Source organism: Vipera berus (genome assembly GCF_964194415.1).
Source record: "Vipera berus genome assembly, chromosome: 3".
Classification (NCBI taxonomy): Eukaryota; Metazoa; Chordata; class Lepidosauria; order Squamata; family Viperidae; genus Vipera; species Vipera berus.
This window is the reverse complement of record NC_138204.1, coordinates 179,266,706-179,281,037: the sequence shown is the minus strand read 5'-3', so window position 1 is coordinate 179,281,037 and position 14,332 is coordinate 179,266,706. Positions and strand designations below refer to the sequence as shown.

At 35.8% G+C, this 14,332-nt stretch overlaps 1 protein-coding gene across 1 annotated transcript in view; it reads right to left on the bottom strand.

Moving 5' to 3' along the window:
• Positions 1-14,332, bottom strand: part of CHD7 (chromodomain helicase DNA binding protein 7) — a 224,030-nt gene that overhangs the window by 13,461 nt on the left and 196,237 nt on the right. Inside the window, exons 24-32 of the mRNA XM_081324248.1 lie at positions 10,447-10,646; positions 8,024-8,183; positions 4,675-4,764; positions 4,201-4,304; positions 2,911-3,040; positions 2,402-2,474; positions 2,125-2,176; positions 1,390-1,618; positions 1,051-1,259 (exon numbers count right to left, since the gene is read on the bottom strand). Coding sequence (XP_081180374.1) covers positions 1,051-1,259; positions 1,390-1,618; positions 2,125-2,176; positions 2,402-2,474; positions 2,911-3,040; positions 4,201-4,304; positions 4,675-4,764; positions 8,024-8,183; positions 10,447-10,646 — 1,247 coding nt within the window. The remainder of the gene's footprint in view (positions 1-1,050; positions 1,260-1,389; positions 1,619-2,124; positions 2,177-2,401; positions 2,475-2,910; positions 3,041-4,200; positions 4,305-4,674; positions 4,765-8,023; positions 8,184-10,446; positions 10,647-14,332) is intronic.

The window sequence follows — 14,332 nt, the reverse complement described above, 5'->3', positions numbered from 1 at the left end:
CCCTTTAGGATTCTCATCTATGGAATTCTTCCCAAGGTCTCTCTAAGTTTATTGAAATTAGCTCTTTTAAAGTCCAAGAATCTAGTTTGGCTGTGTTCTGTTGCTTGTGCTTCCAGAATGTTGAATTCCAATATTGCATGATCACTTCCCCCCAAGGTTCCTGTGGCTTCGACACTTTCTATCATTTCATCTCTGTTTGTGAGAATTCAATCCAATATGGCTAATCCCCATTTCCCTTCTCTACTTTTTGGGAGAGAAAGTTGTCTGCTAGGTTTGTCAGGAATCTGTTTGATCTTCCACTTGGTGTATCTCAGTTGATATCAGGGTAATTAAAGTCCTCCATTACTATTGTGATGTGCTTCTTACATACCTTAGTTAGCTGACTAGCAAAAAGTTCATCTATTTATCTTAAAGGCCCCAGCTCAGTTGCTGAAGTGTTAGAAGCAGCTGCTAGGTATTTTCATTTTTATCCTTTACTGAAATATAGTGTACCATAGGGGTCAAAATGTGGGACCAGCACTGGAGAGGTTCAAGTCTATTCTTAGTAGTGGGTGGATTTGTATCAGATACATTCTTTTAGCCCACAGGAATATTGTGGGGGAAATCTGGAAGAGGGATGATATTGTTTCTGCCTCAAGCTCCTAAAGGAAAGCCAGAATATAAATCTAATGAACAGTAAATAAATAGATAATCCCTGGGTCTATGTGATAGTTCAGAGAAGGAAGCAGCACTCCTAAAGAGACTATTATTAGTCACAACTGTTCTACAGAGAAATGCATCCATTCATTTGATTGTTAAAAGTCTAGTAGGAGCAAGGATGCCTATAATAAGCTCCACCTTCAATACCTGAAGCCTGAAGACAGTTTTTATTTCCATTTGCTTTTATATGTGATCTAATTTTATTTAATGAGAACTCTACAACTGCAAAATTATAGCATGTGTTCACAACAACTGGAAAAAAGGAAAGTGTAAAAGGGAAAATAAACATGATCCTTCTTTAAACAAAATATCTAAAATATGTTTTAGTATTATGGAAAACAATGGGCTTGCCTTCATCTGGTTTGGCTGGCATTCGACACACTCGCCTGCACATAGCTACAAAACAACTGAAGTACTTCTCCAAACTTTCATCGGATTTCTTATCAAGTCTGGCAAAAGCTCTGAACTGGTTCCAATCAAACTGTTGCTGCATAGGGTCAAAAATAACTCCAAAAGTAGATACAACACGATAAAAATCTGCTTCCTCTCTTCTTGTCCACCTAAAAACAAAGAGATTAGTATGTCAGGATACTTCCAAAGTCCAGCTGAATATCAGCATGTATTCTAAAGACAGTAATTTTGTGTTGCAAGGCAATACTAATTTCTATGAAGAAGCCTGGAGAAACTTACTTTTGACGTTTTTCTGTTATTATAGCTTCTCTTTCTGCTTCCAGTGCTCTCACTTCTTCACGAGGTCGCCGTCGACGCCGGTCAGTCTTCATTAGTGCTTCTTGTCTCATTTGTTGCCTTTTATAGCTACGTTGATAGGCAGTAATGAGACGGCGCAAGCGAGTAGTCAGGGTTGAAGTGCTTGGCCAGTAGAGTTGACCAAAATCAGCACTATTTTCACTGTGCTTGCCTGGAGAATATTATCAAGGAAGACAAGAGGTATACATAATTAAAGACAAATACCAGCTTGCAAAATATCATCATAGAAACATGCAACAAAAACACTTTTGATAATAAACCCCTCAGGGTTAAAGGAAATTTTATGAAAAGGCTTTTGAATTACTATTATGACCAATTTTCTTAACTGTATTCCAATGTAACATTGGCAATAGCAGATAGCCCAAAGAGTAATGTTCATATTCAGTCCATTTTGTATGATTTTGTATACACTTGGAAATCTAGTTTCTACCTTAAATAGTTTTGCTGCTACAGTAATTAATATTAGATAATATATGTAAAATAATAATAGGTAAAAAAATAGAGGTAAAACCACCAAATGCACTTAATACATTTCACATATTCCATAGTACAATTACTAACAAACTGATCCTTAATATGCATTGGATCACATTTTTATCGTTAGCATCTTTTTTCTTCCATTCTTCCATTCATCACCAAAGTTTTCCAAAATCTTACCTGCATGGAGTTCTAGAGATTCTTCCTTGTCAGAAGGTGAGTTTGCAAATTCCTTTGACAAAAAAGAAAATGTAATGAATAATAGTGTTTCAAAATAACCTAATTATAAAGTGTGTATACTATAAATTATTAACATACCAATAGAAGAGAACCAATAGAAGAGGATTCCACAATATTAATGTTATTCACAACAATATATGTATGTATGTATGTATGTATGCATGCATGTATGCATGTATGTATGTGACTCTGCATTAGCATGTGAATAGATTCTTACATCAATTTCATCCTTGAATGGAATTCTGGTTGGTTTATATTCCGGGTCTTCATCTTCTCTATCAAAATCACCTCTAAATGAAATAAAGTCCAGAAAATATCAGTTAATCACTCAAAATGTTTTAAAAAGAAAAAGAAGAGACTGGACAACCATTTGTCTGAAATGGTATAGGGTTTCCTGCCTGAGAAAGGTGTTGGACTAGATGACCTCCAAGGTCCCTTCCAACTTTTATTATTATTATTATTATTATTATTATTATTATTATTATTATTATTATTATTATTATTATTATTATTATTATTATTATTATTAATCTTGAAGCAAAAGGAAATTCTCCTCAGCAATACCTATTGTTACAATAAAAAATGATTTTTTTATTTTCCTCAACATATTATTTTGAAACATTCCTATATATATGAGAATCCACAAATGTGATGCAATAGGTGAAGTCAGGCCAGCATACACAATACAGTTAAAGTTTATTAATTTTTTTATAATGTCCTGCTTACCCATCGCCACCATCTGTTAATAGATCTGTCCCTCTCTGCTCAGCAGCAATGGCCTTGGCATCAGGCATGCCAACCCGTTCCAAAAAACATAGAGTAGAGTCTGCTCTCATAGAATTGTACTTCTCATAGCCTGCATTCAGATAAAACATAAAAAAGACCAATATTTATAAACAAGAATCCTTACAGATTATACTTTTATAAACTGAAAACCTTATTTTAAAAATCCTTTCAAACAATGATACTGCCAATGAAGTTCATGAAAAATGTGTGAATAAGTGATAGAAGAGAAAGAGAAATATGATAAATATTTATACTGTACACCTAGAGAAAAGTGCTTATGAGTTGCCCTTCTTCCATTACATGCAACCAAATTACCTCCTTTTGGTTGTTCTGGTCACAATGAAACTAGAGCATTATGCTAGGGAAATATGTAGGATGATGCCTGTCTGTAATGATACTGCTCCCATTGTAATTTTCAGACTGCTGTTTTTTCTTACTGACCACATTGACTAGATGGAAAACGGCAGATCCCAACAGTACATGGCACCAACATGGTTTTTAGGCTTGATTTGCCTCAGTTGAGCCCACAACAGAACTCCTGTATATAGGCAAAGCAGCACAATTCAATTAGAATTTATTCCACAATACACTCTCCTTAACTGCTGTACAGGCTCAAGCCAAGCTGTAATCATGAAAGGTTTTATAAGCCATCACTCTCTCCTTTAGACAATCTGGGCTACTGAGAATACTGCACCAAACTCCAGAGAATTAGGATTATAATCAGGATTTGTCCACTGTTTATATCATGCCAACTCTACTTCCCTAGTCTTTCAAAGTTAACAAGGCTGCATCTCACTCAAGGGAGCCCAGAGTTTTCAGCACTGACATTTGTGAAATATTGCTTGGAACAAAGCCCAGAAGGCACTTGTACCGATTAATAGCAGAGGTTAAGCCCACCATCCACTTTGACACTAGCTGGCAGAATTAGTAAGTGAACAATGTTGGAAGCAGAGTTTATGGAGAACTGTAAAACTATTTGGCTATTATTTAAACAAATATGGTTTTGTTTTTTTACAGCCAAGAAAGTAATGTTTTCTTCTGAAATATTCTGCAAACATTTAAAAACAGCATCTGATATTTACAACTCAAATACATTTTTTTAATGCAGAAGGAAAAAAGGGAACAGAAGCCAACAGTTCTTTGGAACTATACTTGTTAATATTATGACTGAATATTGGTGTAACAGAAAGCTTTACCAAGAAGCTCTGTTCAAAGTATGACATCACTTACCATGTTTGAACACTCCAATTAAGAGAGATTTATCTGCCTCCTTATCCCACCAGTCCATAGGAACTTCAGCATGAAATGGTTCAGGAATCCAAATATCAATCTCACTAAAACAAGAGTTAGCATTTCCAAATAATTTTAAATTCTGGCATAAGTGTCAAAAGGACAAACTTGTATAATTGGAACTAAACAAGAAATTAAGAATGCAAAAAAATAATATGAAAATGGTATACCTTCTCCCACTTTAAACCTTTACATTAGATTTATGAATTAAAATTGTTCACCGATATTCTGTTGAAGTAGTTTACTTCATGAAATTAACAATTCTTCATCCTTACTCAACAACCAAAATATGCAGCAGTTTAATAAGAGCATAAACAGACAGATATGTTTAATCTTTAACTTTTTTATGATCATACAAAAATATTCACACGAACCGTGATCGTGAAGCACAAATAAACTTGAATTTGCACTAACCTTGAATCAGAACCCTCTAAGATCTTTTCAGCTTGGTCCCCTATAACTTCTTGCCTCAGATAGTACAGCATGCGGACACGCAGCAGGACCCTGGAGAGGAAAACAGAGAGGGGAAAAAGTTCTTAACTTCAGGACTGTTTGCCAACAGTGGCTTTTGGCAGCTGCTGCTGTTCATCCATCATCCTGCCAAGGCTGATTAGCCATGCTGTATGGTAGGCTTGAAGCGTGACAGATGGTGGCACATAATCACCTCTGTGTGGTGCTTTCTGCTGGCTTCCAACAGGCCTGCCTGGCAACCGCTTAGACTGCACAGAGAGGGATCGAGCTCAGCCCAACCCAGGCGCATTTCATTTAGTTCTACCTAGTGCAGCTTGTGAAGTTTAGACACGTACTCTACCACTGCCTCTGAAGTATTGAAGCAAGTTTGTAAACAACTGAGCAGATGGCTTTCAGTAACTGTTCTGCTTCATTATCTCATAAAATTTCCTCAGCTGCTGCCTTAATACCATTTTTGGAAGCACATCAGAAGTTGTAGGAATAAACGAGATATAAAATCTGGTTTTACTACCTTACAATAAACCCCCAGTATGGAATGTTAGACTTGTTAGATTATACAAATCTTTGCTTTAAAAAACAGGAAAAAGTCAGTGTTTTCTTAAGAAATTGTGTTTTTAAAAGTTTTTGCCAAATTTACTTCTCTTATTACCCTATTTACCTTAGAAGACAACAGAATATACCCATATTTAGCTTTATTGTGTAATTCCTCTAAAAGAATATAAACATTTATTTTGGAGCCATAATCCTATATTCATACTCAAAGACCAAATTGATGTAATTAAATATCTACTCTCTTCTGTTCTCAATGATGCTAGAAAACTATTAAAAGAAATACACTGGAAAAGCATATTCTACCCGAAATACCAATGATGTGATGTGACCTGGCAATATGTGCGCCACATCTGCCCCCCTGCAGTTTTCTGAAGCTCCTCATCCCCACACAGTAATGTTGTCCAACTGGGAAAAAAGCCCAAAGGCATTCTTGCCTTTTACTTGGTTAGCCATGTACACCTAGTACTTTGAGCAATACCCCTGCAGCTTCTATCCCTGCCTTTTCCGCATGGTAATAAGACACCCTAAAGCACCTGCAATATTGTAAAGCCTTTGGAACACCATTTCTTTTTGTGTAGTATGCCTACAGAATAAAAAGCAATATCTGAGACACTGTTTCAAATCTAGAAATCATTCTACACAAATGCAAAACAATGTGAAACACAGACAGCATCTAGTGAAGAACCTTTAAAAAGTAAGAACATAACTTATTTAATAGCTATTTACTATCAATTAATAAATGAAACAAATGTACATGTCTGTCCATCTACCAGAGGAATTCTGGATGACAAACATGAAAATGTAATATAATTTAAAGAAAGAGAAAAGAACAAAAAAGACAACAGAAGCTTCAATAAAAATCTCATAGCCTCACATAACCATTCAGAACTCCATTAACGCTGCCTGTAGAAAAACTCACGTCTTTACCACCTTCCTGAAGGCCAATCAGGTGGATTTTTCTTTGAGAACCCTAAACAGCTGTGTTGCTCTTAGACTTCAACTGTCCCTGGCCAATAATTGGCATTCTGTCTTTAAAAAACCAAATACTCAGGAGACTTGGTGATCTTTAAAAACCACACTGCAAAGGTTCTTCAGCTGGTCGAGTACATAACAATATGGAAGAAATTAGAGTTCAGTATTGCTGGATTCAAAATTCTAAGTAACTTAGTTAGGGAAGATCCAGTTCTCCAACTTAAGGAGTTGGCCATCCTGTATTTAGACAAAAACAAGCCATTTCTACACCCAAAGGAGTGTAGGTTAGCCCTTGATTTAGATATTGTTTTATTTTATTTAAATAATTACTATTAATTTAATGGAACCATTTTGGAATTATATTGTCTTTCAATTCTTTTGTACTTCTCTCTTTCTTTCTTTTTGCACATCTTTTCAATTATTTACAACTTATATATATTCAAAGTAAAAAGTTCACTTAGGGTCATGTTATCCAATTGATGTACACTGCAATATTTGCTGATGTAAAATATAAAAAAACACTGTTATATTTCTTTTCTTTTATTTCTAGATATTGATTTTTTTTAAAGAAAAGTCTGCCATCCACAGTCAGTGTTGAGTTGGTCAGTCTATAAGTCTAAAGAGAAAGAATGTGTGAAAGAGGTGATGGGGAGGAGGAGGGAAGGAGGGAGGAAGATTGTAAGAGGGCAACAGCCAAGCCCCACTGTTCCACTAAACGTAGGAATAAAATGCCTGAAAACGGCTATCCTGACCATATTACCTTTTACAGAAGACGAGACTATACATTTATTTATGAATTTATTAATCATTTTGTTCAAAGCAACTTTTAAGCAGCATATTTAGAAATGTTAAATGGCCATCCATTTAAAATGCATAATTCTGAGTGATTAAAAAGCAATTTATAAGGAAAAAATATATAAGAGAAACCATATAAAATGAGCCCCTATAACCAAAAAAATAAAAAAATAAAATTCACTACAAAAAAGCCTAAGTGCCATATCATAAACTTGTAAAATGGACACATGTTTATAGGGCTCCTCTAACATCCTGGTCCTATGCATGAAGAAAAAAACAGGTCTTAATGGTCTTCCAAAAGATCAAGAGAATGGACAAAAATAATAGCCATAGCGAGTGCAATAATAATAATATACGATAAATGAATACACAATAAATGAATTATATGTAACTACAATTAAAAATTATGATTTGTAGAATAGACTTTTGACGATGAACAGTTATGTTTTAAAGAAAACAATGTACTTCCCAATACATAAATTATGAGGAAAATGAACTAAATGTCTTTTATTGCACATGCTTCATTTTCATCAGGCAGCCAAGCCCTGAATAACACCAACAATTATACAGTTTTTTCATCACATATGTTGTTCAAAATCGCAACATTTCCAACACAGGGATAATTTCAAAATAGATATGATTAAATGCATGTAAGGATTAAATACCACATGCTAGACTCATGAGAAATAATAAGTTCTAATAATTCAATGAACTAAGACCAACCATGTTTTAAATACTGACATCAACTTAAATTGAGAAGACAAACAGTAATCTGTATCCTAAGAAAAATGTTAAGCATTAACCAAAATAAGAATGTGTATGGGTCTATACTATTAAACAGTGTCAATGATGAAGCATAATTTAAAGATTATCCTTATAGTAATCTACAAGTCCTATATTATGGTCCTAGAATTTGAGTTCCATGAAACATTCAAGTCAAAATGGGTCAAATTAAGTTAATGAATTAACTTACTTATTACAGTGATGTTTGAGATGTTTCTTATAGCTGTCCTCCTGAAACAAGGCATCTGGATTACAGCTGGCTAGCCAGTCAGCGTTCTGTAGCACTGGTTGTGAACTCTGAGCTTTTACTTTTTTGCCTTTTCTCCCCCGGGGCACTGGAGCAGACAAGCCTAAGAAATGTACACATGCATGGTTTTTCAGCATTAACTCTGACACCATGTCAAAGGAGGCCATCTGCCTGTGAAATCACTTTCTCACAGCCCTTTATCATTATGGTATGGACTTCTAGAAAACTAGGTCGTACTTTACACTATTGCATTCCATGATGATCATTATCATAGTTAAAGGCACTATGCAGCAATTGAAAACAATTAGAAAACCACAGAAAGCTATTGTACAATTTACCCTCCTAAGCACTCTGCTTGCAATCATACACACTTACCTGGGTGTTAATCCTATTTTAACTCAGTTTCTGAATAGGCATAACTAGAATTGTGTGGCAAATTATGAAAGGCACTAATTCCAGAATAACATAAACATGATACAGCATATTCTACATAAGTATAATTTAATGATATTGTAGATTTTCTTTCATTAGTTGAATTTGTGCCAAAGTTAAAAGTATTTCAGTCCCATTAACATGGCATAAGAGATGAGGGATGTAATAATGTTTCACTATGGCTGGATCATGCTCAATGTTTACATCCCATTATTCTGCCAATGAACTTAAAATAATGGTATAGCCTTTCAGCAACTCTGAAACAGACTGCTCATTTAAAACAATCCAGTGACCTTCTCCCACACAGAAGCAAATGCTAAAGAACTACACAACATATGCTGGTACAAAAAGCTTATTTAATGCACAATATATAGCTAAGCAGCAATTTTAATCATTTACAATTAAAGCAAAACTGCATTTTATCGAGAAAAGACTACATTTAGGGTTCTGGCATTGAGGATTTTTATGCAGTAGATACAGTGGTAAAAGAAACTTTGTGAACTCTTTAGAATTTTCTGAGAGATTCTGATTAAATAAACAATCATAGAATCATAGAGCTCCTCCTAACCATGAAGCATCATGGTGGGAATATCACAGTTTGGGATCCTTTTGCAAATTCAGGCCTCAGATTGCTCACTACAACTGAGAGGACGATGGACTATGGCTTGTACTATACATTATACAGGGTAATGTTAATAATTGTCCATGTGTTGAATGTAGTCATAAAGGACAATAATGCTAAACACATAGGTAAAACTGTAATAGAATAGCAGAAGTAGAAGTAACTTCATTATTGATATGGCCAAATCAAAACTTTAATCTTAACCAAACTGAACTACTGGGGCGTAACCTTAATGAGCACTTCATGTAAGGCAGTCCAAAAATTAGATGAAGCAATTCAATAAGAGTAGTGGCCAAAATACCTCTAAGCTGATGTACAGGATTGATCAACAAATGCAGGAAGTATTTGTCTAAAACATCTTAAAGAGGTCCATCAATTAATAAATTTGAAACTTCACATATTTTTCTGACAAAGTATATGTAAACACAAGGATTAAATTTATTAACTGTAGGAAAATACTGAAGTAGCAACTTAATTGCAGAGCTTCTTTTTTGCATAGAAAGAGTCTTAACTTTGAACTTTAGTATCTATTTATACAGCCTGGAAAGATTCCATATGTATATCTTAAGAACCACTGCCATTCAGAATACAGATAGCCCTTGCTTAATGACCACCCATTCAGTGACTTTTCAAACTTACAACAGCACTGAATGAGTGGTACTTACAACCAGTCCTTGTACTTATGGCCATCACAGCATATCTGCAGTCACATGATTGAAATCTGGGTACTCAGTGACCAGTGCTATGTGATTGCCATTTGCCAGGTCCCATAAGCAAGTCAATGGGGAAGCCGGCAGAAGGTCACAAATGATTGCCACTTGACATTGTGCTTAACAATGTCATGGGATTCGCTTAATGACACCAACTGGAAGGACCAGAATTTCCATCGCTAAGTGGAATGGTCACATGATGTTGTGCTTTACAACTGCATTGCTTAGCAACAAAAATTTGGTTTCAATTACTGTCTTTTAGTGTAATGAACCAGACACACCAATTGTCTGTGATATTGCTAGTTAGTTTCCCACATTTAACTTACAAGAGAACAGTGATACTTTTACATACCAATTATAGAAATGGCCAAGATAAATCTTGGAGAGGAACCTTTAGCATTGAAATATCAGATGAAGACACTAATATGTAATTCCCAGTGACAGGGAGCAAGATTAACAACAATAACACTGAAACACATTTCAGACAGAAATAGAGATCTATATTTGCTTTGTTCAAGATCACGTAATACTGCTCAATGGATTTAAAGCAATGTTTTATGACAACAGCAGCACTGGATATAAAATAAGATGCGGATACATACCAGAATGATTAACTAAGGCCCGAGTTTGTCCATCTGTAGTTGGAGTAATCAAATCCCAGATAAAACTTTTGATATTCTCATCCCCTTTATAATGATTGAGACAATATACAAGGATAGTCCGGCAAATAGTTTCCACATCTTGCTCAGTTAGCTGACGCTTATAACGTCCATGTAGAAGGATATCAGTCCATCGTCCCCAACTATATTAAAAAAAATGGCATCACAGCTAGTCCTAACTTACAATCATTTGTTCAGGAACTGTTGAAAATTACAATGGCACTGAATGAAGGGACTTAGACCTGTACCCGAAGTTATGGCCACTACTGCACTCGCGCAGTTATGTGAACAAAGTTCAGGCACTTGACAATCTGCCTACCCTTATGGCCACTTCTCTTTTCCAAAGACAATCTTCAAAAAAGGTTGAGTGGACCAAAGCATGATGGGGTCAGGTGGAGGAGACTGAAGGGTGTGGGTCCCAGCAGGGTGCCTCAGTGCAGAAGAAGCCTGAGGAAGCCTGGGACAGGCCATGTATGGGCTAATAAGATACTGCAATGTGGGCCTGAGCCTGCACCAGGCTTTCTAGGCCTTCTCCCCCATGCTCTGTTTAATGGTAGCAATGAAGAGAGAAGGGATTGTGATAATTAATCAAGGCGATCATGTGGGCGGGCGCCTCACTTAACAACTGCTATAACAGACAACTGTAATTCTGGGCTCAATTGCAATCATAAGTAAAGGACTACTTATACTGCAGAATTTTAATATTAAAATACATATATATATTTTGTGGGTCCAAATTATTTTACTAAGCAAATAGCAAGTCACTAGTATTTTACTATAGCGGAAAAAATAAAATACACATGTTTAATGTAAATGTCATAAGTTCTGAATAGGAGTTCAAATCCCAGAGCAATTTTTGCAATTTTATGATTTTAACATGAATTTGAATTCATTTCTGTAATATTTATCTGTACTAGCTCTTCACAGGAACAATACGTAAGACAGAGATTTTTAATAGCAGTATCATTCACTAGGGCAGTTTTGCTAAATTCAATAATACAATAAAGGATGGGAGCATAACTTTAATTTGAAAATTATTATCAGAAATATGAACTTACTAAACTATAAAATAAATGTTGCTGTAGCACAAAATCTAAAATTTTAACTACCTGTCCATTCCTATCATAAACACTTCTAACATAATCATGCTGTGTTGTAGTTTTTTTCTGTTTACAGATAATTGCTTAATCGCCATTGCTTAGCAACCACTTGAAATTATGATGGCCTCAGAATTTATGCTTTACAGCCTGTAAACTATTTATGACCATTGTAAAATGCCATACTGCTCCTCCTGCAATCACATGATCTTATTTCAAGTGCTTGGCAACCTGCTTGCAACCTACAACCAGTTGCGGCATCCTATAGTCATGTGACCACAATTTGTGATGAGTTTTGCCATTTCCTGGCAAAAAGTACCAGTTGTAGATGTTGGTTTCCTTTAATTTTATTTATTTTATTTTATTTGATTTATATACCGCCCTTTTCCCGAAGGACTCAGGGCGGTTTACAGGGCAAATTTTAAAAAAGATACAATATACAGATTAAAATACAATTAAATTAATAGACCCAACACTTTAAAATTGAATTTAAAACCTTAAAAACCCCTCAGTCCAGGCCGGCCAGCTCAAATAGCCAGGTTTTTAGGTCCCGGCGAAACGAATGAAGGTCAGGGGCCATCCAGAGTTCCACTGGCAGCTGATTCCATAGGGCAGGCGCACCCACCGAGAATGCTCTCCCCCTGGGAATCACCTGCCGGCACTCCTTGACCGGCGGGACCCTGAGGAGGCCTTCCCTGTGTGAGCGCACAGGACGATGGGAAGTTGAAGCTGGCAGCAGGTGCTCCCTAAGATAATCCGGACCCATGCCATTTAGGGCTTTATAGGTCATCACCAGCATCTTGAATCTTAATGACCATATGGTTTGCTTAACAACAGTTATAACTTACTTCGTTGAAAAACAGTCATAAAATAAAACCAGGTCAGGTGATGGCCGACTTGATGACTGGGGCTAACTTATGATCAAAATTCCAAGTCCAAGCATGACAATAAGTTAAGGACTACATGATATAAGTTCTTGGGAATGATGGTAACAGAAGCAGGTTTCTTCAAAAAAGGGAAGTCTGGTTTTTTTAATGAGCTTAAGAATTCCTAGTATGTGAAGTATTATTTAGGGTTATGCAACTATATTTTTTAATCACTGGCTTTTTAAATGGCTTGAAAGAAAATCTAAGTTTTTACAGTAGTTGCCTCAATTTTACCACTGACAAAATTGTAAGAGTGGCAGCCTAACCCTGTATATTAGATGCCAGGTTGGAGAAGGCTAATTTAGGAGATACTGTATATCTTGTTTGCAGAATGGTTGCCTTATCTATTGCAGCTCTCTGCTACTAATGATACTGAATTTATCTGAAGGGATGGATGGAAAGAAATGGAGCTGTACAATCTAAACAATCTATGATGGGTAGGACTGGTGTTGTGCATGTTGAATACTGGTTGAAATGTGCCATCAGTCAGTTTCCCATATTCCAGAATACAGTTGCCTGTCAATTTACCTTTTAGTTTGGCAGTGCTGTTAGTGAAAGTCAGACCAACCCAAAATAGTAATGTATCATTCAAAAATAAGAGGGCTCACTTAGTGTGCATTAATGAGACCAGGAAGGGTTGATTTGATCCAGCACTAGCAGCATAAATTAGAGGGTGTGGGAAGAGAATGGTTGTGATCCATAGACAACCTTTTATGTCTACCATTCAACTCTGTTGCTGGTTTTAGAGATGTGTGTCCTAGTATTGGGCTATAGAAACAAAATGTTTGTGTATTGATCACGCCACTATTTCTTGAATTATTCATGGTGATTTCTGATAGTGGAGAATCCAGTAATGTACTCCATGGGGATTATAACATTTATTTTTGGGGCTGCCTTTAGATTCCTTGCTTGTGATGTGTTGGTTTCTATGATAAACCATGGAGCTGTCTTAATGGATCACTGATGGCACATTAGGAAGCAGATTATATTCTGGTTGCATTAGCATAGCAAGAGTATGACCTAAAAGTGAAGGGAGTTATCATACTCCTTTTGCCATTATCTACGAATTTTCTAACAAGATTAGACTGCCAGATTTTTTATTTCCCTGTAGGCTGGGGGATCTATTAGGATCATTTGGTTTAGGATAATTATGTAATGTTAAAGATTCCTGAATGCCTTGGTGACAAGGCTGGCAATTCTGCTGAGACCCTAACTTTAATATTAATAGTGTGATTAAATGGATCACTGATTAAATAACTCTTAACATCTCTTGCAATGTAAAGTCTGGAAAGGTTTTTGGACTTCAGAAAGCCTATGGGCAATGAAACATATCACAAAATGGCTGGAGTACAAATAGTGAAAAACAAATCTGAAGATAAACTAAATTCATTGTGCTAACATGCAGCAGTAAAGGTAATGAAGAAGAGTTTCTTTATAGCCATCATTCCATATTCTCATCTGTAACCATCTGGCAAAATAATATTGTGTTGTTAGGGGACTTTTAAATTCTATTCCTATAAACAGAGTCTTGGATACCAAAAGCACACTCACAAGGGCGTTTATGAGATAAAATTACTCTTTTACATTTTGACCAAGACACTATGGTTGAATAAAATGTCTGAAGCAGTGCTTTCCATCATATGTCTTCCTAATTCCTATCCTTCATGTCTGATTTAAGTGAGTAAGAATAGGTGGTTGGAAACAGTAAATGCACTTCTATGGAAAAGTTTGGAATTAGCTAACTTGAGAATTATGGTAGCACACCTCCACTTTAAGAAGCTCACTCTGAATCATTTGATTCTTAAA